This window comes from Spermophilus citellus (assembly GCF_964194105.1).
Source record: "Spermophilus citellus genome assembly, chromosome: 1".
In the NCBI taxonomy this organism is placed as follows: domain Eukaryota; kingdom Metazoa; phylum Chordata; class Mammalia; order Rodentia; family Sciuridae; genus Spermophilus; species Spermophilus citellus.
The window spans coordinates 245,049,468-245,075,279 of record NC_138182.1 but is presented as its reverse complement, the minus strand read 5'-3'; the positions used below and the strand labels follow the sequence as shown (position 1 = coordinate 245,075,279).

At 38.5% G+C, this 25,812-nt stretch overlaps 1 protein-coding gene across 1 annotated transcript; it reads right to left on the bottom strand.

Annotated features, from left to right (window-relative positions):
- Positions 1–5,136: 5,136 nt before the first annotated feature.
- ESM1 (endothelial cell specific molecule 1) lies at positions 5,137–12,776 on the bottom strand. The gene is made up of 3 exons (XM_081296312.1): positions 12,253–12,776; positions 8,821–8,970; positions 5,137–6,656 (listed from the first exon to the last, which is right to left on the bottom strand). Exons 1-3 carry the CDS (start codon positions 12,551–12,553, stop codon positions 6,556–6,558), a joined length of 552 nt encoding a protein of 183 aa, XP_081152438.1. The 5' UTR covers positions 12,554–12,776; the 3' UTR covers positions 5,137–6,555.
- Between the last annotated feature and the right edge of the window lie 13,036 nt (positions 12,777–25,812).

The following is a 25,812-nucleotide window of genomic DNA, read 5'->3' as shown; positions in this document are numbered from 1 at the left end:
TTATGAGTTTATTTATCTCTGTTTTTGCTACAGTAACAAAATGCTGACTAACACATTGTCCCTGTAGCTTTGGAGTGAACAACCTCCACATTAATCACTATACATGCACCTCATCATTTTTACTGACTACACCATATTCAATTCTCAGTTATATTGTCATTTCTTCAACCAATACTGTATTGGTGACTTTTTCAACTTTTTTACATTTTTCCAATACTCTAAACCATTGCAACATTTGTTGTATATACATTTTTGCATACTTTAAAAATTATTTCCTTAGGATAAATTCATAAAAGTAGACTTGTAGGGCAGGGGATATAGCTCAGTTGGTAGAGTGCTTGCCTCTCATGCACAAGGCCCTGGGTTCAATCTCCAGCACCACACACACACACAAAAAAAAAATGACAAATCAAGGTGTATTGTTGCTGCAGAAAGTCTTCATTGTTTCTTACAGATAATCCTGAGCTTAGAATGGTATATCTCTAATCTTAGATGGGGGATAGAAACAAACAAGTGCCCGCCTAGTAAATATGGTTTCCCTCTTGCTGCAAACTAATTGCCCTGCCTCTTTCCCATACAACCTTTTAGAAAAATGCTCACCCACCATGCAGTTCACACCATTCAGTTACGCTTCCATCCCTACTGTGATCACCAGCGAACACTTAAAAACTCTTCAGTTCTACGGTTTTCTCTTGATGTTACATGACATTACTTGTCACTCTTCTTGAATATCTTTCTGTGAGAACACATTACCTGATTTCTTCTTAAGTCTCCAGTTCTTACATCTCCATCTTCCTTTTATGATCTTCTACCTGACCCTGCTATCCCTTTAGTTTAAAGTTTCTTTGACATTTATCAACCCTTTCAGCTGCTTAAATAATTAAAGATCTTCTTTTATTATTTTTTTATTTATATATGACAGCAGAATGCATTACAATTCTTATTACACATATAGAGCACAATTTTTCATATCTCTGGTTGTACACAAAGTATATTCACACCAATTTGTGTCTTCATACATGTACTTGAATGATGATGTTCATCACATTTCACCAACATTTCTAACCCCATGCCCCCTCCCTTCCCCTTCCTCCCCTCTGCCCTATCTAGAGTTTGTCTATTCCTCCCATGCTCCCCCTCCCTACCCCACTATGAATCAGACTCTTTATATCAGAGAAAACATTCAGCATTTGGTTTTGGGGATTGGCTAACTTCACTTAGCATAATCTTCTCTAACTCCATCCATTTACCTGCAAATGCCATGATTTTATTCTCTTTTATTGCTGAGTAATATTTCATTGTGTATATATGCCACATTTTTTATCCATTCATCTATTGAAGGCATCTAGGCTGGTTCCACAGTTTACCTATTGTGAACTGTGCTGCTATAAACATTGATGTGGCTGTGTCCTTGTAGTATGCTGTTTTTAAGTCCTTTGGATATAGACCAAGAGAGGGATAGCTGGGTCAAATGGTGGTTCCATTCTCAGTCTTCTAAGAAATTTCCATACTGCTTTCCAGATTGGCTGCACCAATTTGCAGTCCCACCAGCATGTATGAGTGTACCTTTTTCCCCACATCCTTGCCAACACTTATTGTTGTTTGTCTTCATAATAGCTGCCATCTGACTGGAGTGAGATGAAATCTTAGAGTAATTTTGATTTGCATTTCTCTAATTGCTAGCAATGATGAACATTTTTCATATATTTGTTGATGGATTGTATATCATCTTCTGAAAAATGTCTGTTCAGGTCCTTGGCCCATTTATTGATGGAGTTATTTGTTTTTGTTTTTTTGGTGCTTAGCTTTTTGAGTTCTTTATATATCCTAATTAGTGCTCTATCTGATGTGAGGGGTAAAGATTTTCTCCTAAGATGTAGGCTCTCTATTCACCTCCCATATTGTTTCTTTTGCTGAGAAGAAACTTTTTAGTATTAATCCAACCCATTTATTGATTCTTGATTTTAATTCTTACACCAAAGGAGTCATATTAAGGAATTTGGGGCCTAATCCCACATGATGGAGATTAGGGCCTACTTTTTTTTTTCTATTAGATGCAGGGAATAATTAAGGATATTTAAAACATTAAATGTACAACTGATTAATAAATAAAGCAAAGTATTCTTTTGTAAGGCCAAAAAAATGATTGTCATTCATACTCTTCTAGGTAAACCTAGCTTTCCCTGTATGGATGACTCTTAAAGTATGATCCCTGGATCAACAGCATCTGTATCACCTGAGAACTCGTTAGAATATTCTTAGGCCCCATCCCAAAACCTACTGAACCTGCAGTTTATATTCTAATAAGGCCTCCAGGTGATTCTGATGCATGCAAACATTTAAAAACCACTACTCTATATAATACACCCTTTTAATGTGAGGCATTAGTTTAATGACTAGGATAACTGAGGGAATCAGAAATAATTGAATTCTCCTTTTAAGTAGCTGTGTAATGTTGAATTACATACATGGATCCTTTATTCCTAAGGAGATCAGGGTAAAAGAAAGGACTAAAATGCAGGATAGAAATAGAAGTCCTCCCAAATTGCTTCTCACAAGAAATGAGAACCTAGTTTGGCTACATGGGAATTACCTTACCCCTTTTGCTACCACTGGTGATGTTCCCCAGTACCTGAGGGGAAAGTGCTCCCTTTGTTGCCCTGGACAATCTTATTTGCCAGATTCACTGACTCCAGTGGAGACCCCTACTTTTCACAATCACCTCACATACCAGCAGGCAGGATAGAGGGAGGCAGGGGAACTGGCAGATGAAAGGGAAGGGAATACTGTCTGCTTCTTAAGCAGCCACTGCTCTGGTGAAGGCAGAGGCCTGTTACTTGTGTGCCCTGGAAGGTTCATCTTCTCTCCAGCCCCTTCCTCACTCTCTCTGTTTCCTGGCCTCCATGAGGTGAGCAGCTTTCCTCCAGCCATCCATTCACCCATCCCACTTCCCTTTTGCCCTGCTATCCACCTATCTACCCACCCATTCACCCATAATTCTAGAAATACTGGTGTACCAGCTTGATTTCTCTCCAATGTCAAATGAGGTTGGACCTCATCAGAGACCACCAATCCATGATATTTTGTTTGTTTGTTTTGTTTTAGGGTTTTTGTTTGTTGTTGTTTTGGGTTTTGTTTGTTGTTGTCATTGTTGTATTTTTGGTTTCCTCAGTATTTCCCAGAATGGTCCACTGGAATGCAGAAAGAAAATCTCAGAACTTCTATTTATATTTCTTAACCCATCCGTTTGAAGTTTCTAGTTTGGGTGTGTGAGTGAATCACACACTATATAGCCTTTTGTTACTGGCTTCTTTGACTAAGCGTGTTTTTGAAATTCATCTGTATTATAACGTGAATTCGATGTATTAATACTATCATAAACATGTAATTTAAAAATGACATTCTCAAAAAATCAAAAAGTGTACAATCAGGGACATGGAGAATACAAATATTTTGGAGACCACAGCTATGAAGAATATGTTCAAAAGACCACAAGAGCAATTGAGGATACACAAGTACTCACTTTGGGAGTAAAGAGCAAGAAGAGGCCCAGTCACAGTCTTGTAAAACTGGACATCTAGAAAACATGGCCACAACCCAGTGCAGATGGGGCCCACCTTTGTTCCACGTTATTGTGTGTTATGGTTTGGATATGAGGTGTCCCCAAAAGCTTCTGTGCTAATGCAGGAATTGTTAAGAGGTGAGATGTAGGTGGGGCAATGGCTGGAGGAGGTAGGTCACTGGGTGTGTGCCCTGGAAGGTTTATCCTCTCTCCAGCCCCTTCCTCGCTCTCTCTGTTTCCTAGCCTCCATGAGGTGAGCAGCTGTCCTCCACCATGCCTTTCCAGAATGATGTTTGGCCTCACCTTGGGCCCAGAGCAATAGTCGGCTGTCCATGAACTGAATCTCTGAAATAAAGAGCCAAAATAAACTTTTTCTCCTCTAAGTTGGTCTTGTCAGGTATTTTTGTCACAGTGATGAAAAGCTATCTTATACACTGTCCAAGGTCACACAGTGGTTACTGCTGAGCCAGGAACACAGGCCAGTCATGCCCGAGTCTCCTCTTTTTTTACTGCCCACACAAAGGAACATGGAACTGGAGCCTGAACTTGAAGCCAAGATAGCAGATTCTTTAAGTAACCTCTCTGCCTAAGAGCATGTCCTGAAACTTCATTGCGTATAGGTGAAAGTAAAGATTTCAGTGATTTGTTTTAATTTAATAAGAAAATGAGGAACTTTCACTAATATAACTTTGTATCACATTCATACCATGTTTCTTCCAACCTAAAAAAAAACTGAATGTTTTTCCTTCATACAGACATAACTTTTTTAGCATATTACCAGTTCACTTAAAAGATTTCATCATTTGCCCATAAGGCTGAGTGAAGGTATGCCATACATGGATATAATACTCTCAAACTTCAAACCTGGAGTTACTCTCTTCTTTCACAGGTACAGAATGGTTTGTCTTTTGGCCACATTTTTAAAAATACAACCATTTTGAAAAATATTAGAAACAATACGAAAATAAAACACTGAGTAATGATTGTGAGAACACGAATGAGATACCAAACTGTAGAAAGTGGAAATAGGTTGACATTTTTAGAACTATAACCTTCAGCTAACAACTGCTTGATATTTACTATTGGAGGTTTCCTCACAGAACCTAGAATAAGGTGCAGTAGCTGTTAAATGGCAAGGTTTCTGCCTTCAAAGAAGTTGAAATCCAGGAAGAGAAAACAAAACTAAATATATTCTTACGTTTAGTATTTCAGTGTTGAATGAAGGAGCCATCAGTGACCTGGAAATCATCATTTCAGGTCCTAGATCTATAACTTCCTTATAACATCAGAAGTGATGGTGGTGGTGGTTTAAAAAAACCCACAGGGGTAGAAGTAAAACTCTGTAAAATGGATGAATCATATATAGGAACCTACTCTTTAGAAAGATCTAAAGGATGAGTAGACCAAAGATGTGAGGCAAAGAAATAAATATTCTAACCTCTTGTTTTCATGGAGGATGTTTATCTGTAGCAGAAAATGCAGCTGAAGAGCTTATCATTTAATATGCATGAAAGAGTTCTTATTCATTATATAAATAAGATTTAACAAATTAAAGTCAATTGACATGGAACAGCTGTGTCTTTTCATTTTATTGAACAATAATAAACTTGTCCTTTTACAACAAAACCTAACAGCTTATACTGCTTACATTCAAAGACCCTCCCACACGCACATTCACAACTCTGATGAAAATATAGGTAAATAGGGAAATAAATCTTAAATAAGTTCTTTACTCCAAATAAAACACTTCTGCAAATATTTCCTAGCAACATCTAGTACAACAGTCCTGTTTGTGCTAAGATCCTTCCAAGTGTATTCCTATTTCCACTTATCAATCAAGTTTGAAAACAAATATGAAAATACACTATATTTTAAGTTGATGTTTCCTGCTGAAATTGACTTTTCAGTTCCAAACCTCCTAATCAGTTATTGTCTACTTTAGATTTTAAATACATCTAAGTCATCCCACTTTCTTTTAAGTAAATTCCCTCTGTTGCTCACTTTTTGATATTTTATAAATCCAGAGTGACTAAATTTTTCATTTCTCTTGTACTAATTACTGTTACTATGCAATAGCTATTAATAATATATTTTCCAGCCTCAGATGTTTGAAAGCCTTATAGAGTTACACCTTTATTGCAACTATTTTAAACAAGTGGTTTTATGTTCATTGCCCCCAGAGGGTGATGAATATGAGCATGGAGGATGACTTGTATTAAACATATTTGTTTATAAAAATATATAAATATTTACCTTCATCCCTCCCCACCCCCCAGCAGGCAAAACACTCCCTAGTACTATCTCAGATGAGGCATTCTTTAAACACTGATGGAAATGTATTGTTGATCCTCTGCCCCAGAACCATCCTTCAACCCACCTGAGTGCTGCATTGGCAACAACCCCAATTCAAGGTCAAATACCCACAAGTTTTAAACATCACACATCAGGGGTTTTCTAGTTTGTTTGTTTGTTTCTTTTTAATTTCACCCCCCACCCATCCTATCAATTAAATTAGGTTCTATGAAGCTACCACAAGGAAAAGCTAAATATTATAATCCCCACTCTCACTCCCATCCCTACCTTCTCTTGCTTCTGCCTGTTCCTCCTTTACGTATCCTAACATTAATGTACATCCAAGTCAAACAACCCCCCATGGGGTCACTGTGGTCTTCACCTTTGACTAGCTTTCTCTTTGACCTGGCTCCATATAAGATTATCTAAATTGCATTTTTTAGTTCTTCATTAATACTATACACACACATTTAACAAATCTATATGCATTCAAATATTTAACAAACATCTAAATGTGTTCAATCATATGCATTTTATGGATTTTAAGTAGCCTACTTTCTTTTTTCTGAATCTACCCTGAATCATACTTGACCTCCAAAAATTATTTATCCATATGCTATAATCTAGACAATTTTTTAAATGTTGGCTGAGTGTTGAACAATCATTAAAATAGAAGCTTTTCTTGAAAATCCCACCCAGGATCAGCGTGGATTCAACCATTTCATTACAGGGGACTGAGCAGCATTATCTTTCACAGTTTCTTCTCTGACAGCATTGCCATCTCCAGATGCCAAGTCAAGCTCTGAAATTAGAAGGAATACAGATAATATCCACATGGCTATAACTCAAAGACCAAACACATTTTTTTTGTTTTTATTTAATTTTAATAGAGTCAAGATTCTGTGCTCTATATCAGTACCTCCTATCTAAAATAACACTTTTTGCATTATTTCTGTTTATAAACCTAATATTACCTGACATCTTATACATTATTTTTTTCTTTATTTTTTTCTGTATTATCTCATTCTACCACTATAATTTCAACTCCATGAAGGAGGGACTTTCTTTCATTTGCTCTAACATCCCATCATATACAACAACAATTGGAACATAGTAGGAACTTAATAAATATTTATGGTATGAGCAAATGCTGTAAGGACATATTTCTAAGTAGGATTTTATACTAACTTTAGAGAAGAGGGATTAACTTTGTGGTATGATTCCAGAAGGCAGATCAAAATGTATAATTTTTATATAGCTATTTCTTGCTTTACACACAAGAAAAGTTATAATATTTAGAATTTTCTAAAATGAAACTTTCTGCTACATGTCTTTGCTTCAGTGTGCACATACTGAAATGAAATGCTATAAGAAGATGAGTGTGTCCTAGGAGACAAATGCATATAAATTCATTATATATTTCAGATCTTAATCCCCACTCACCCCAGTAAAAAAATAAATTTTAAAAAGTTACTTGTGAATTCCCAGTCTTAGGATGCTAACAAAATAAACAAATAAAAAAATAAATAAATGGGACAACTAGGGTAAGGAAGCCCATCTGCCAAGAATGTTGGAGAAGACAACCTCAAGCAATTAGGGAATGGAAGGGACCTCTGAGAGAACCTATGCTGGTAAACCTTGGAGTCATTTAATCTATTCTCAAAAGGTGATGCCCTGTAAACTGTAGCATTCAAATCCAGAAAGTCTCATGTAGGAAGTGCACAACTAAGCAGGGGGTCCCTGGGCAACCTGTCCACAATCTTTAGAACTTTCTGTTCTCCATCTTGAACCTAAGGTTTACCAAGATGAATTAATAATCTTTAAATACTCCAGATCAGAAAAAGGAGAAAACCAAATGCTTTTTCCAAAAAATGTCTAATAAAAATCTCAATATTTATTTCTGGTATAAAAGTGAAAATATTTTTGTGCTGTCTATCATGAATGTCCATCAAGCAAAATAGTATCTGTTTCCAAGGCATCTGTATTTTAAATGTTCTACAATAATTATATATATATATATTTGGGGCATGGTGTGATATTTTGAGTGTATAATGATTAAATACAACTAGCAAATCAGTCACCTCTCATGCTAGGTTTTGGTGGTGGAAATATTTAATCTACTCTTTGCAATTTTGAAACATATAGTGCATTATTAATTATAGTCACCATTCTGTGCACAAATATGCTTTAGTGATACATGTCTTTTATTATTTTATTTGTTTAAATATGTGTCATTTTTAAATGGTCAATTTCAATTTAATAAAGCTCCATGAGCCAGGCCATTTATCAACTTGATAACCAAATATGTTCATGGTACCATCTTATTAGGTTATATATTCCTTATATTCTCACAACTGTGTAAGAAATGTACATGACCTATAAGCAGCATGTGAGCATAACTACAAATTCATTCATTTCCAAAATTTGATTTACAGTTAGTATTTCTTATCCTCTCCCAAATCCGTAAAAATACATGCTTGGAATGCTTCCATTTAAATGCTTCCAACGGGTTAAAAAAAAATGTTCTCTATTTTTTTTTTATCTTGGCTCTTAAACCTTATCCAATAAATTCCTCAAAGTACATTTTCTTTGTGAAGTTGGTTGGGAGAGAAATAGTTTTGTCTAGTAAATATATAAAACAGATCACTGAAGAATTTAAAGAACTTTGCATATCTCAGTTGGTTATTTTTATTACAGATTTTTTAGTAATCAATCCTATGTATCCTCCATATAAACTGGGTTAACTTTATGAGAAATTATAGTATATAATCTCAAAATTATTAATGGGATTATTTTAGAAAACAGCAACAGCAACCAAACTCAACTACCACCCACCTTTTCCTGAGTACAATCAAGGAAACAAGATCACTCAAATCAATGTTTTATTCTACTCACTGGCATTTTTTAAGTTTTAAAAACTAGAAATGAGATTACTGTTGCCATGCCAGACCAGAATCAATTCTTACCTGTGCTTGAAACAAATCTCCGGGAAGACTTGGTTGATGAATATGGGAAGAAAGAAAATTTCAGACATTTGCCGGTCACCCTGTCACATATGCCCGACTGGCAGTTGCAGGTTTCTTTGCATTCCATCCCGAAGGTGCCGTAGGGGCAGTCTGAGGGCAGAGGAAGGATTAGAGAGGTACCCGCTCATGTGTGTGTGCATGAGCCTCCATCCAAGCAGCCCTGCGTGATTGCCTGAGGATTTGAACCAACCTCATGAATCTTGAATGTACAATGAAATCCAATTCTTGAAAACCCAGGCTTTGAATCAACTTTTAAATTTACAGCTTTATAAAATTCATGAATTACTTTATAAAATGTGTAAAGTCATAAATTTTATAACTTTGGGTTATAAAAGTGAAATCACACAGTAAGATCGGACAATGGATGTTCCCGGCTTAGTGTAATGATGTAAAGGTTAACTGAAGTCAGCTACACACAGCCGGTCTCCTTGGACCTGTCTTAATTCTGTTTATTTTCTGCTTAGATGTCAACAGACAGATTCTCACAGGTTATCTCTGTAGTAGCTCAGTGAAGATGGGAAATTAAAGGCTGGTAGAGTGCTTGCCTAGCATATACAAAGCCCTGGGTTAAATCCCCAGCTCAAAAAAAAAAAAAAAATTGAATGGACATATACATCAGCTCCCCAGAGTTTAAAACATGTCATGCTGTCTTTGAATCCACTGTATTCACTGACAAGTTACAGTTTTAAATGTGTAGCAAAGGTCTTCAAACTAACCAGGGATAAGAGAACTGTCACCTCAGCTCATCAGGAAGCAATCAACCCCCAAACTGCTTCAACCCTGGTAAAGTTCCTTATCTGTCTGAATAAGCAGTCCAACCAACCTAACTCCTCCAGTTATTAGGAGGGTTCACCAGTAAAATTCTCAGCCAGGCTAAGATGCAAGATGCAAAATGAACAAGAAAGTTTAGCTTTTATAGACTTATCAAGAACTGGAAGCCTTTAGAGCTTCACTGTTTTCATACTTGGACTAAAACACACTGAGATAAAGAAGACAGTCATTTGTTAAGAAGGCACAGTTAAATGACATAAACAGCATCTCAGCTGGTCTGTAAAAGTCAGCAGAATAAATGTAGACTGTATATTCTCCTGGCATGAAAATATAAATGTACAATCACACATAGGTAGAGAAATAAGTTGTGAGGTATCTGGATCTTTAGCAACCCAATAATCCCCAGAATGATCAAGATGGATATTAATAAAATACAATTTTAAATTTTTTTTAGTTGTAGATTGACACAATGTCTTTATTTTATTGATTTATTTTCATGTGGTGCTGAGGATCAAACCCAGTGCCTCACACATGCTACAATTGAGCTACAATTGAGCTACTATTGAGCTACAATTCCAGTCCCATTAAGTACATTTTTATAAAGATTTAGGAGTGCTCTTTTCACCATCCTTCAGATTACAGAGGATCCTGCTTTTGTACACTGTCCTCTTGCTGGGAAGAAATCCTTAAAAGGAATCCTGAGAAAACCTCTAGGAGAAAAGAGCACAGGATTGGACTTTATGCTTGCAGTGAAATCGAAAAATAAAAGTTTAGCCAAATTTTCAGTTACACTTCTAATGTATCCCCTGATATATCCAACAGTGCTGGATGCATAGTAAGTGTTCAATAAATATGTGTTGGCTACCTAATTGTTATCTGAGCAGCCTAATAGCAAGCATTTGAATATTTAGAAAACATTTGGATATGCAGTTGAATTGTATAGTTTTATGGGTATTCTATAGAAAGAGAGATTTCTATAGAAAGGAGATTTCCTACAACAAAATGGAACATCTCTACCTAGAATATCTAAGTCTGACCTGTTCTCGTTATATCCAGCAGAGAGAAAAACAGAATTTGTCAACAATCTGAAGGATGCTAAAAAGAGGAATCCAAAAATAAATTTTTTAAAAATGTGTCTCATTAATATCATCCTCAATCATTCAGTAGAAATGAGAGTGCTAAAAATTCCAAGTACCTTACAGCTTGATTCTTATACTAATTCAATTGTACATGTATCATCACATTTACAAAAGGCATTTCTATGCCAAGAGAAAAAGTAATCCACTGTATATACTGGCTATATCATAAGCATGATTGTGTTAACCACTTCCTCCCTAATTTCCTTATGTGAGGTACTGTTTTCTTGACTGATAAGCACCGTGATTTGCAGAAAATACAGTTCCTACTCAATTGAAAGAAACAGAAGTGTATCTGTTCACCAAAGAAAATATTTACTCAATATTCTATGTCTTACTGGTTATAAGCAAAAATAATCTAAGCACAAAAACAAAATTCTCCCAATAGTCCAAGAATTTATTTTCTAACCTTTCATAGGTTTTACAGATTAATGTATTCACTTATAAATTATTTTCTAAAAGGAAGGAAAATGTATGGATTAGCTTAACTCTGGATGATTATCTCAGAAAAGAATACAATTGGATTAATACATAAGATATGAAAATTTAGAAATTTCTCAGAATTTTGACAAGTTACCTTTATTGTACGTCTGATATTGTTACAACATGAGTTGTGCCTTTGTAAAAGCTCTTAAGGAGATTATGAATGGAGCATTTTTAATCACCATTCTTTTGATTTTAAACATTTTTAAAATTTTAAACATTTCGAACTATAGTCATTAAGTTTTAAATAAACTCTACAAATGCTTAACTGTATCATTTAACTATAATTTCAATCTGATAAAGTTTCCCTTTAAGTCTATAAAACAGCTGATCTTATCCTTTATAGACTTTCAAGTTTTATTTTTCTTTACTGTTATTTTTGCTTTTCTTAGACCATCTGCTATTTTCCTAGTTAACCAAAATCTTTATAAAGTGGGATGAGGTTTGTTTTATACTCCCAGAGATTCCTGCAAGAAGGTGAGCTATTTCTTTAGATGACTTAAACCCTCCTTATCCCATCACACACATTAGCATTCGTCAGAAAGATTCGAACTGGAGCTCTCCTCTCCACCCTGTGGACCCTTTCAAGATCAAAGACTCACTAAATCTGGGGACTAGAAACCACTCCAAGAGGTTATCTGGTGGGACCTCTGTAATCTCTGCCTTGACAGGAGAGAGCACCTAAAAGCATTCATAACAGATTACTTGTTAAATTTCTAAAGTTTTCCAGAAAAAGAGGTAATGCATCTTCCATTGCAACTTTCTTAAATATCCTAATCATAATGGGTACAGTGCTACATTTCATTCCATGTTCCCTGCACACGGGTTTCTATGCTGGGTGTAGTTTTCCTCCCAGGACAACACCTGTAGGGGGACCTGCATCTTCCCTCTTCATCCTGAAGAGCAAAACCACCTCACCTCCCAAACTACCTACAAGCCCTCAGGGAGCCCTGGATGAAGGAAGCAAGGGGTCACTCTTTACCTTTGCAGATACCAAACTCTTCACCAAAATCATCCTCCTCACTGTAAAACTGACACCTCAGCCCCGGGCCACACTTCACGCCATCCATGCCTGAGACCGTGCGGTAGCAGGTTTCTCCCAGCCCTGCAGCGCACACCTGGCAGCAGCCACAGTCGTCCAGCACCATCTTCTTGCAGTGCAAATTGCTTCTGCACTCACTACTGTCACAATGTTCTGGGCAGTCCACGGCATACTTGACACTCCAAGCCACAGCCAGGTGCACAGGTACAAGGAGTGTGGTCAGCAGCAAGAGGCTCCTCATGTTTCTCTGTGGGCTCAGGCTCTGCTCCGAGTTGTGGTCTTTGCTGGTAGCAAGCAGAGTCCAAAGTGGTAGCTGAGTCTCTGCCTACACGTTTATGAGTTTTATACACTGGGTTGCCCGCATGCTTCCCCGTCATCAATTTCCTCAACCCAGCAGCAGCGCTGTCCTCCTGCCAGCCTCTCTTGTTTTAGTTTATGAAATCCAGGATGAAGGCTGGATTAACACACTGCTGCCATCCAGGAATTGAAAAGCCCAAGCTGATGTCATCTGTTATGTTTAGATGGTTGTTTTGCATGAGGGCTGAAAAACTCACTCACATCCGTCTCAAGGGCTCAAGGACGTCTGTGAAGGGGGAATAATAAAGAAGGTTGCACACCCCCCTTCAGGACAGGAATTGTTCTGACACCGGCATATCACTTGGGGTGTAGCTTTGTCTCAGAGTCTCTGTAGTTGGGAGGAAAATGATATCGACATGAATCATCAAGACCGAAGAAGCTTCTGTAAAAGAAAAAAATAATAATAAGCATTTGGTATTTCCCCTCAATAAATAGCTATGAGATCATTTGGAAGAAGAAAGGGTTATATTGTGCCTTTTCAATACTTAGAAGAAAGAAAATATTTTGATAGGGATTTTTTAAAAACCCTCTCTTCCTTCCTCCTGCCCTTCTCCTCCGAATATTATTTCTAAAGCAATTTGTGTCACATATGTCTAAGTCTATCGTGGATGTAGCTGTGTTTCTTAGTAAGATGTGGAACTGCAGCTGAGAATTTCCTTTAAAATCAACACGAAAAGCCACAAGAGAGGTAAAATCTTACTGGTGCTGTTTCTGGCTTACTCCATTCTGGAGAAACTTATCTGTTGGACTTCTCCTGACCCAAAACTCCCTGGAGAGAGGCTCATCCATCACTGAGTCTGCTCGACCAATGATCGAGTCCATCGGGAGCCCTTCCCTCACCTCCTGGCATCTATCAGAGCCCTTGCTAAAAACCGCCAAACAAAGCAGCCAGCCCAAGGAAACAAACGAGCCAGCAGGGCAATGAGAATAAGCTCCAGCAAGTCCCGAGAAAGGAAAAACATTATCCATCAGGAAGCAAGGTCTTCATGCTATGGAAGGTCACAGGGCATAGGTCCCACTGCAGAAAACAGAGGAGGTCTCTTGAAATATTGACTGGACCAGGGCTTTATTGAGCAAGGTTTGCAGCACAGAAAGAGCAAGATGGAAGGAAACAGAGGGGATTTCTTACACCAACCATGTGTTGGATTATAAACCCCCTTTCCCACTTGTCAAAATAGAAACAAACCCATAGCCATCTGGTAAATAAATGAATGACCCAGCAAAGTGGTCTGTTGAAATTAGCTGTGGGAAACCTACGGGACTCAGCTTCCTCTCTTGAGAATTGACAGTATTAGATTAGTCAACCTCTGAGATTCTCCAAAAGACGGGACAGAGAGGCCTGGTCTCTACTTTTGTGAATAAAATATTAGTGGGTGGAGGGAGCAGGAGGAGTGCAGGGAATTGAGGAAGTGGGAAAGAAGGCAAAAGTTTTAGCTTCCAAATTTCCCAAATTTTCCAAGACCATCTATTTTGAAATTCTTTATATTCATCTCTTTATCTTTAAATTCATCTCTCCAGAAACAAACATGTACATAATGGGTGGAACACTGATTGACTGTTTTCAATAGTGGATAATATTTATTGAGCATATATTATGTATCAAACCCTGTTCTCAAACATTTCACATGTTTCACTTGCCCCTCACTACACTATTATAAAGTAATTATTATCATGTCTACTTTTTGAATGAGAGGTTGAGTCAGAAAGAGGTCAAATAATTTGCCCCAATTCTGCCATAATGTCAGAGATTGATCAAACTATCAATTTAATCCCAAAGCCTCACAGTCTATTACTTATTATAATACAATCGAGTTTCCATGGCCAGTATCTCCAATGGTTCACAATTTAGGTTGATCCTAAGAAAGGTTACTTGTTCAAACTTTGTTGAACACCACTTTCTGAGGAGAGAGTGGCTACCTGAAATAGTAGTTAATAATAATACCTACCTAACCTTTGTAGAATTATTACTATGGATGAGACTCTATGCTAAGCACTTTATGTAGATTACACATTTAACCTTTAAAACAACATCCAGAACTAGGTACTATTATTATACCCATCTTTGAGATAAGAAAACTGAGCCCTGGAGAAGTTAAGTAACTCATCCAACAGCACATAGTTAATAAATGGTGAAGCCAAGACTCCAGCCCTGAGATGAATGGGCTTGGAGACTAGAAAAAGGATTTCAAAATCAAATATATACAGATGGCAAACAAGTGGCCCAGATGAGTAAAGTGGTGAGCAATACAAGGTACGATTCACAAGGCATGGAGTGAATTTTGTACACCTGAAGAGCATACAAAGTTTTAAATATTTTCCACTATGGACAAAGGGAAACCAAATTGATACTGCCTTTGGTAAATGACAACTAAATAGAGAAGATGAAAATTGAGAATATGAAATCCATAACAGTAAACCAACCAATGCCTAGATGAAATAACATCAGTAAAGTTCATCAATGACAGAACTATCTCAATTCATAGTATCTAACAACTGAATCATTTTAGGAAAACCTTCAATTCCTTCTAAAACCCAGCAAAATCCCTATGGGATTTTTATCCATTTTTTTTCTATCTTCCTATAACCTCAAGCTCAGATCAACCAATTCCATTAAGAAAATTAGGAATTAATAAAGGGATAGGAAGTCAGCGCATGAATAACCAAGAAGCCAATTTAATTTTCAGCCTCCCCCCAAAATTAAGGTAAAAGCAAAACTTGACCTTGAGCTCATGGTTGACTTGCTTTGTGCTGTGAACTGGCCCATCTCTCAGCTTGCTCTGCCTATACAGCAGTTGTACAATAAAGAATTTAAAAAAAAAAAAAGGACAAGTTTTCAAATTCCAAAAATTTAGCCAGGCTCAGTAGCACATGCCTACAATCTCAAGAGCTTAGGAGGCTGAGACAGGAGGATTGTGAGTTCAAAGCCAGCCTCGGCAACTCAGCAAGGCCCTAAGCACCTCAGCAAGACCCTGCCTTTAAATAAAATACAAAAAAAAAGGGCTGGGGATGTAGCTCAGTGGTTAAGCACCCCAGGTTCAATCCCTGGTACCAAAAAAAAAACTTCCAAAAATGTAAATTCAAGGGGCTGAGGTTGTGACTCAGTGGTAGAGTGCTCACTTAGCATATGTGAGGCACCCGGTTCGATCCTCAGCACCACATACAAATAAAATAAAGATATTATGTCCACTTATAATGAAAAAATAAATGTTTTTTTTTAAATGTAAGTTCAAGCTCTAGTGGGGTTACACCAAACCATCTCTAGATTCACAGGACACAGCAAGTGGTCTTTTGAATTGGGATAGAGAAATGATAAAACCAAATCTCTATTCAACCCAGCATGCCCATACATTTAAAATTCAGTGATTTTTTCCTTAAATTTGGTATTGTGCCAACCAAGAAAATAAGCCTACGTAATTACGCTGATATTTTCTACTTTAATTTGCAAATAGTGATTGACTGCAACCAAATGCCAAGGATTTATTTCTGATAGGCAAAGTTGATCCAGTGGTAAAAGTTCTGGGTAGGTTCCAAACCCTCAGGAGATGGTTCATGGTCAAGCTGATTATATCACATTAACTGTGCCTTCCTAACAACCCATCTCTACCCAATGAGTTTGATTTAAATTGAGTTGCAAAGGCAGCCTGGAAGGCAAACATTTCCAAGGAGCAAGAACAGATGTTTACAAGCAGATTTTTGATATGTGACACCTTTTAGGTATTTCAGTTTAGTTTTTCCTTATGTGTGTGTTTGCATCCAAAAGTCTTCCTGCTCTGACACCAGCTGTGACATTTTGGTATGTGCCTAGTGCAAGGTCTAGCATATTTTAGGAGCTTAATACTTAAGAAATACATATATGTAAACAGCTTTTCTCAAAATCATTTTCAGAGAGCACAAGTTGAAATGGGCTTAAATATGTTCCCCTTCTTTGTCTTTCCACCAAGAGAGGCAAAGGGAGCACCTGCTTCTTAGGAGGGCAGGGTTGACCTGCAGAGCTGAATATTTCTCTGTGGGAAGGAAGTAGAGGTTTTCAGAAATAGCAGAAGCCACTGGGCATTGAACAGAGTCTGAACAAAGATTGTCAGCTCTCACACAACTAACCTACTTGGTCCTCTTGACCTTTGGGGATTGGCAGTACCATGTGCCACCTGAGAAGTTCATGGGAGCCCTAGGAGTCAAGGGACTCTGACAAAATACATCTGTCGGAGGGCAGAGGATCATGGCAGGAACAGTAAGCAGTCAAAGGCTAGGGCCTGGGGAGTTCTAGACACAGCTCTGCCACTAGCAAGCTATGTGATCTTAGGCAAGTCACATGCCACGTACCTTAGCCCTCTTCTCTCTCTCTACCTCAATAATGAATTAAGAGGACCAAATAGTGCAACAGCCAAGAAAGTATCATGACCATTATCATAAGAATCTAATTTTTGAAGATTTTCTGCATTCTTAAGTGAACTTATGTCTTGGAGCAAATATTTCTCCAAAAGAAATACCTTTACAGTTCTCTAAGTTTCAATTTTTTTAATAAAGACAATTTTCAAAACTACAGGCAGTTTCCAAAACCTACATGTGTTCAGAAGAGTCAGTGAAGCGCACCTGTTTGAACCGGGCCTCCTGCCTGGGTACAGGCTCTTGGATTTGTACTAAGAAACAAGTCTACACTTTGGGCAGCTAGGGCACCCTCAGAGTTGCCCTTGGGACCCACAAGTATAGAGGTCTACAGGTGAGTGTGATAAGGACCTGGCATCCACAGTGTCTGCTACAAACCTCAACCCAGAATCTCTGGGCACTCAGAGAATTTTGTCTCCATAGCCACATCTTTGACTCCAGTGGAATCTGGGTAAGTTGCCAGATTCAGGTTTCTTTTTAACCCTGGTCAAATCTAGAAACTTCAACTTTGGGCTACATTGCTAGGAATTTGTTTAGAGCCAGGTGGTTTAGACTCAGGAACACGTGAGGAGCTCTCGAGTTGTCTCCAGATGTCTTTCCCCCTTACCCCAGTTCTGGCAAGCTCAAACATAAAAAGTGTCTCGGCAAGTTTTTCTAACAGCTGGCCCATTTTCAAATTAGGGTTCTGGATTTATGAATCCATCTGCAAGAGATTTCAGTCACGGAGAATCCCTCTACCTTCAAATATTAACCTATATCCAAAAGTGCCATGAACTGCTCTGATACAAAAAGAAAAAGAAGAAGAAACAACATGAATTGCAAAAGGAGCTCTGAACTCAGAACCAGAAGACCCAAGTTGGAATCCCAGTTCCACCATCAGTCCTGGTGAGATACCAATCAGCCTTCCTGATTAACATGAAGCCCTTTTTCTCCAGTAAAATATAAGAAAGAGAAATGCATTCCCTTTTTCAAAAAGATGTTTTGAAGATGGAAGGGGAAATGTATATGTGAAAACATGGTTCGACTCTAAATGACCATGCAGGTGTGAAACACTGTTACTTATTCTATAAGACAATTTATACCTGAAAGAAAACAGGCCAATGTGTATCTGCCTCAAGCGAGACTCACTCATTTCTCCATTCCTCTCACTTTTTACAAAATGATCCAGTTTTTCATTCACTTAATTCACAGAAAACCACAATGACCAAGTTTCAGCATTCTTCCTTAGATAAACTCGCCCACTCCTCTTAGGAGCCTGCCTCGCCCTGTTCCAGTTTGACATGACTAAACACTCACAAAACTCTTTTAGGTTAAAAGAGTTTTTTAAAACGTCGGTTTCCTAAAGTATTAGCTTAGGCATTGGAAATCAGTTAAACCTTAGAACTGTCTAACACAAGAGGACACAGAGTTAATAGGCCATGTTAGAAGTTACTACTAAGAGATTTGGAATTTTTACTAGGAATTTTTAAAAGATGGATTTCTGATTACCGTAAGAATCATAGGAAATGATTCTGCTACTTTGCTTGTCTAATACGTGGCACTTCCTTTGCCTAACCTTCAACTGACCCCTTTTATAAGTAATAAAATATAAATCAGGACCACCCTCAGTAGACTCATCAGCTTGTCTAGCAATGAGAGCATTAGCCTTTTATATGGCATGTGGGCTAAATAAATAATCAAATTTTTTTAAAAAGGCCAAAGTTAGTCACTTGAAAAACAGAAATAGGAAGGATAACTTCCAAGATCCTCATTTAGGACTTTTTAAGGAACTGGCAGTTTCAGTTTCAGCTCTTTAATCTGGTGTCTAAATCTCAACTCCTTTATTCCTGGGATGTTCAGAATGAAGGGCCACACAGTGACTTTCTCAAAAACAAAAGTAACTTGCTTTTTTTTCCTTTTTCTGTCTGCCATGGACTTTAGGAAGTCCCAAAGCCCAAGATCTGAGAGCTTGAGCATACATGACACTTGAGGGTATCATGAAGACAGGGCTCTGTTCAGTGGTTCTCAAAACAGTTCCCCAGATCACCTATATCAGAGCAACCTGGGAGCTTGTCCAAAAGGCCACAGCCAGGGATTCCAATTTGATGGGTCCAGGGTGGGCCTGGGAATGAAAATTTTTTACAAATGTACCAGTTGATTCTGAGAAACTGAAAACTTTAAGAAACCTCTAAACTGGTTTTCCCCTTCACTGTCTTCAAATTAGTAGAGTTAGTACTTAAGAATTCTGAAGATTTTTAACAGGAAAAGCCTATTACCTTTGAGGGATTGCCTAGGATTTTTAATTGTATCATGCACATGAGTTTTTCAGCATGTTTCCCTGATTCTAAGGTATATATCTTCCCATGTCAGTGTCTATGAAGTTCAGATTCAGCCATCATATTGTAGGTGTCATTGACCATGTGCACATTAGAACTTGCAGGTTGGGTACCAAGCATTTGGAAGACTCTCAAGGACCCTAGAAGAGCTATCTTTTGAGAAATGCTACATTACCCATGGTCTTATGACCCAGAGGCCAAGAGTCTGTAAAAAAAGACATGGCATTGGCAAGTGATTCAGAAGGATCAGCTATGAATGTGAATCATTTTAGGAAAATTTTAACAAACTCATTTAATTTACATATTTCCTCTTATGAATCCATGTCCAAACAAGCCTAAAAGAGTGCTTTCAATTAGTAAAAATTCTAGTGATATGAAAGTATTATCTCAGAGTCTAATGGAAAGAATATTTTCCTTGTTTAATGATACACACAGAATACTGGCAACATATTACCTGATGACATCTTAGATTCAATGAAATGTGGTAGTTATCAGTTTGCTTACCAGTAGAATATGTTCTGTTTTATCAATCTTTAATCCCCTAATAGGACACTACATGATGAAATCTAAGACCTTACCCTTCGAAGTTGCCTGACAAACATCATCCTAACTTGGTCTGACTAGAGGTATTTTTGAGGTTAAAAAATACGTGCTGTACAACCCAAGTTTAATATCCCACTCTCCATTCCACAGTGTGCACACACACCCCAGCATATGTTCCAAACAGTGGATCACCAGCCTGCTGGCCACGGTCTTCCAGACAGCATGCTGAGAACGCCTTCCTTTGTAAATATATTTAGGAAGTACTCGCTGAATAAAACACCAAACAATGTTCCCAAGAATAAAAGGAATCCAATGTACTTTTGGATTTCTGTATTCAAAGTGTTCTCAAGATGACAAATCAAAATTTCCACTTTCACGTAGCCTAGTTTAGACTGTTGGTCTGTGGGAGATTTACTATTATTACAAATGCAATGTTGGTGAACATTGACCCAGGCTGTATTTTAACTATTAATGTCTTCACTTTGCTAATTTTAAACAATGAAACTTTAAATAAGGTCATGAATGACCATCTTCTAAGAACCCCATATTCAGGTAAGAACTTGTACTGAAAATAAGAAAAGGTAGGGTCATCAGATCCTATCACGGAACACTTGAAGGACACTGTGAAGGGCCGAGAGGAAACCATTGAGTAAAACCATTTGAAGGGCTAGGTGGCATGCTTGTCAGATGACATCTCCCTAATTGCTGAAAACATACACACATTCACAATCAAAAACCAAAAAAGCAACACGGACAATAAAAATAACATGAGGAATTCACTCTGTCAAACAGTCCTCCGTGGTAAGCTGTTGAATGTGTTCATTTGTGATTGGAAAACAACATAAATCTGCTACAGGAAGACAGACGCCTTTCCCCTTTGAGGGACAGGGCACATTCACATTCAGTTAGGAGAGCTGAAGACCAAGACATAAAGCAAATGCTTTCCTCTGTATACAGTCCTACTTCTAGGGCAATTAGAATATATGGGTAACCAAAGACCCTCAGTACTTGAAAAGAGGAGGTAGGGAGGGCCCCAGAAAACTTCTCAAGTCCTAAGCACTTCAAAGTTCTGAGCCCAGAACTAGAAAAGGTCTGATTTAAGTAGTTCAGGGAGAATTGTTTACTCAACTGCTAAAACAACCAGAGCTTTAAAAATGTTAGATAACTTAGAATTCTATGATTTATTTTTTAACTAAATATTGTCTAAAGCTTTTTAGTTTTTCTTAATCTTGTTCTTCAGCAGTTATACAACGTTCATATTTACAGTTTAATAACTTGAAGATTTCTTTTCGTAGAAAACAGAACAGATCAGATCATAGGCAAATGTGGCCATGTCTTGGTCCATTTGGATTGCTGCAACAAAGTACCATAGACTGGTGACTTATCAGCAACTACAATTTATATATGACAGTTCTGGAGGCTGGAAGTCTACGATCAGGATGGCTAGATTCTGGGAAGAACCTTCTGGGTAGTAGACTACCAACTTCTATTTGTAGACTTACAAGGCAGAAGAGGGAAACTACTCCCATTTGTGAGGGTTCCACCCTTATCCCCTAATTCACCCCAAAACTCTACCTCTTATTATTGTCATATGGGGGTTGGATTTGGGGGAAGCCCAACAGTCATCCCACTGCAGTCCATAATCAATGGCAAATGTAGCCCCGACCTGTTCCTCTCCATTCATCTGCTTTAACTCTTTTCTCCACCCATCAAAATACTTTACCTTTCAAGACTAAAATGCCAGGGGCTCTGTGATCCCTTCAGTGATTTCCTTCAGGCAAGATTCATCCCTCATTTCAACTTTGCATTCTGGGAACCTTCTGGTTCCCAGGAGCAAAAACTACCTTGAGATCCTTGTCATGGTCCTCACAATGCCTGGCTCAGGTGCTACATAAACAAGAAGCTCACAAAGTGACACATTCTCTAGGAAGAAACAGACAAACTTTAGAAAACAGCCCTCCAAATGACGGTGAATGGGATAGCCCTCCAGCGTCCCAGCTTCCTCCCACCTGCCCAAGAGTTCAAGGAGTGATGGTTACAGAATGAGAATGTCCTCTCTCTCCACCCTCTTTAAAAATGAACATGCTAGAGGCCACTGTTACGTTCCATCATTAGCATATTCAAGAATCAGTTTATCTGCTCACTTTCCCTTGTCCTCCCCACCACAGATTCCTGCACCAAGCCCATCACTCCCTGCGACCCCCCTAGCTCCACTGTCAGAAATTAAAGGGGAGTAGAAGCCACAGATTAATTTCACCATACAAAGCATACACCTTGGGGTCAGACCACCTGAGTTTGAATCCTGAGTATAAAACTCATTAACAGTCCAAGCTGAGTACAATGTTTAAATATCTGAGCCTTGATATCCACAGATACAAGAAAGGACACGTGAAAATCCCCACTTTCTAGAGCTGGATCTATGCACTCAGTGCAGCACCTGGTAAGTAGTGACCACTCAAAACATGGCCTTTGGCTGGGACTCCAGTAGACACCCCTGCTGCCCTGGCTCTCCATGACCCTGTGACTCCTGGCTTCCTTAGAGCACCTAAGTGGATGGATACAATGGAAAAGAAGATATAAAAGGTCCCCAAGAAGTGACAGAAGCTCAGACTGTGTCTTCTACCTACTAAACCTTTTGACTCAATTTTCTTAGGGTGGGAGATGGTGGATAAATCTTGAGTTATACAACAAAAATCAATTTTATCTCAAACTGTTAAAGTAGTTTATTTTTATACACATGGCCTTGCGCATGTGGAAAGAGCCTGCAGCATTGATCCAGGGTTCTAGGGGCTCTGGGGACTACAGAATCCAGACAAGAGGCTGAAGGCCAGGAGTGGGCTTTATTTATAACCATCTGACAGTTTCCAAGGGAGTGAAACAACAAGACCTTGTGTGAGATGAGTCATACGGACTCTCAGGATCAGAGAAGTCACAGAGGATCAAAGAACGGATGAGCCTTCCAGCTCACTGCCCCTCTGAAACCAAAAGATGCATTTCACAGAGCTCTCTATAATCTGTTCCAACTAATTTTCAGGGATTGAGTCTAAAGGAAGATTCAGCAGCAGACTTAGTTGCTATAGCCACTTGGATCCCTGACAACGTGGGCTTTGGTGGAATAAAAAAAAAGCCACATTTTCCCACAATACCTTCCCTCAAACAAAATGAATGAAAGCCCAAAGCCTTATTTATGATGGAGGGATGAAAGACATAGTTGAACAATTTGCAAAGCATTCAGAAATAAATACGGACATCATTGAGCAATTTGCAATGCACCACAAATAAGTATTACTAATTTATTCAAGTGTACTTCTGTAACTGTGTTTTTCATACACTTTTCTATTCGTATTCTCTGTCCCATTATGATGACTGCCCACTGAGCCACGGCTGAGGTATAACAGTAATGTCAAACATGCTGGGTGTCATACCGTCCAATATTCATCCAATTTATCTTGCTTTGCAAAGCAATGTAGGTAAGGAATGTACTATTGGTTTGGCCTCATGAGCTGGCATGTGGTTGGTTGATCAAAGGAGGTGCTGGATAGAGGTCTGGGGAATGAGAAATGGACACACATCTGCTCTGGGACCCTTGCTGCCTCCCCTACTATTCTGGCCACCTATCTAGGTATCTGATAAATAAGGGAAAATGGCTCAGTGACCCACGTACACTAGATTTGACAGAGCAGAATCCACTGGGGAGATAGAATTGGTTCCCCTGTGGCCCATCTGCAGCAGTACACAGAAGCCGAATAGAGATAAACTTTGGGTTCCAGCTCCTGCCCTGGTGTGATCAGACTGGACACAAAAGTAACATGAACTTCAGCAGTATCCCACCACCTCATCCATATATTCTTGGGAGATGCTGGTCTTTCTTGGCATAATGGAGGCTGAGGACTGACCTTATAGCTCAGAATATAAGCTAGTTGCAGAATTCCCTATGTAGGGAGCATCAGCCCGTCTGCTAGCATGAACACAGAATGGCCAGGATTGATTAAGGAAAGCACTAAGGCATCCACTGGACACCTCTTCTCTAGGGAGGCCAACATGCTCACCTCTAACAGGTGAACTCTACCAAGTGTAAGCTGCTTCATACAATCACATACCTGCCACCCACACTGCCTGTTTGGGCTGTGTCTATGGCTAGACAAAGAAAGAATTTGGAGTTTCTCATCTGAGTACAAAGGATGGCTTTCTAAGGTATCAAGTAACCATTTATTCCATTTTCCCTCTACACATCACAAATCGAATCTCTCCACTTTGCTACCCTATTCTATTCCCTCCATTCACACTACTTCATCCAGGGTTGCTTTCTTTCTGACTTCTGGATGGGTTTGGCCTGGGAGGCAGGTGCTGCAGAAGATGGAAGGAGGAGAGGGGGACTTCTTCCTGACTCCTTCTTTGCTCTGGCCTTCATCTCAGGCAGGGGCTGTATCATTGTTCATACTTACAGCAGCTGTTGGGAATCCCTGCTCGACAGCACAGCCCTTGCTGGACTGACTCAGCTTGCTGGGCTAACAGCAGCAGCAACAGCTTTCTGCTGAGACATCTCCCTGGGTGCCTTGAGATCCTTAATTATTCATATACCTCTGTGAGAAGTCCTTTTATGAAAGTCTCTTCATTTGAACAACCTGAGTGAGATTCAGTTTCCTAATAGGATCTGGTTGGAACAGGCATCTTTCAGCACTAACATCCTGTGATTCTACACTTGTGGTCCAAGCAGGATGCAAAAGCAACATCCTGAAAGAAGTACAGTATGGGCACTAGAATCTTGACTTCCACACTCAGATGGGTTTTGATCAGGCCGGAACATAATCCCATATGAGCTGTTTCTCTAACTCAGGTCCTTAAACTATAACAGGATCTTGGGATAATAATTAAATCCAATTATGTCAAGTTTACTAAACAGTTGCCTTGAAAAACATATATATTAACATATACATATGTATATATACACATACTGAAATAATATTATGGTGAGGGTTCAGATACAAATTTTGTGTTCCCTATGAAGTAGAAAAAAGAAACAATAATCCCTGTTATAGACTCAAGTGAATTGAATCTTTTCTCTTACTTCAGTTGTCCTCATTGTACTGACTCTTCTATGTATGCTACATGTGGATCTGGTTTAGTGTCCAAGACTTGATTCTCTGTCTGTAAAATGGATTTCAGCAGGGTCTCAGCCTTTATTGCTAAATCACTATGGAGTCTTGTCTTCACTGCAATTCACTTGGCAAAATACTGGCTGCCTTATTTCTTGTTTTCCTATAGGTAGAATAGTCTTTACTCAATAAGTTTAAAATATAGTTCAAGATACCAATCATTGCCTACCTACAGTTGAAAATTGAGAAAAGATATTTCTCTCAGAAAAATCATTTTTAAAATAAAATGTAGGTTTAATATATATTGGTTTTTGACCCAGAGAATTTCTATCAATTTTCTGGTCCTTTTCTCCAAGGGTGATATACATAATCCATCTCACTATGGGTCTCTTCTATCTCTGGGTCTCTTCTGATACATTCTCAAAACAACATTCTAAGAATAAAAGGCTTAAGAATAAACAATGAAGAGTGTTCTAGATGTCTGGGTTGAAAAGCTGAGGTTTCTGTTAGGAGTATTTTCACTCTTTACTAAATTAAAAATTAGTAAAGTTCTCTGCATTGTCTAAAACATTTTGAGCACTTTGATTTGAATCCCACAACAAGCATCTTGGTTTTCATATGGGTTGATTTCTTTTCTGGCCTCTGATACTGCAACCTGATGTCCTATCCTTTACCAAATAAGTCACGAGGACACTTTTATAAGACTCCTGACTCCATATGACATTCTTCTCAAAACAACGTAGGAACACAAGAGAAGTGTCACTCAGGGATGAAGCTTCTTTCTTGACTTCATGCTATCTTACTGC

Bases quoted from the DNA above. Each gene is read 5' to 3' on its own strand.
- ESM1 (XM_081296312.1), bottom strand. From the start codon at position 12,553: ATGAGGAGCCTCTTGCTGCTGACCACACTCCTTGTACCTGTGCACCTG. The intron at 8,971-12,252 runs GTAAAGAGTGAC...CTCTGCCCTCAG, and splicing joins AGAGTTTGGTATCTGCAAAG to ACTGCCCCTACGGCACCTTC. The intron at 6,657-8,820 runs GTAAGAATTGAT...TTCTAATTTCAG, and splicing joins GAGATTTGTTTCAAGCACAG to AGCTTGACTTGGCATCTGGA.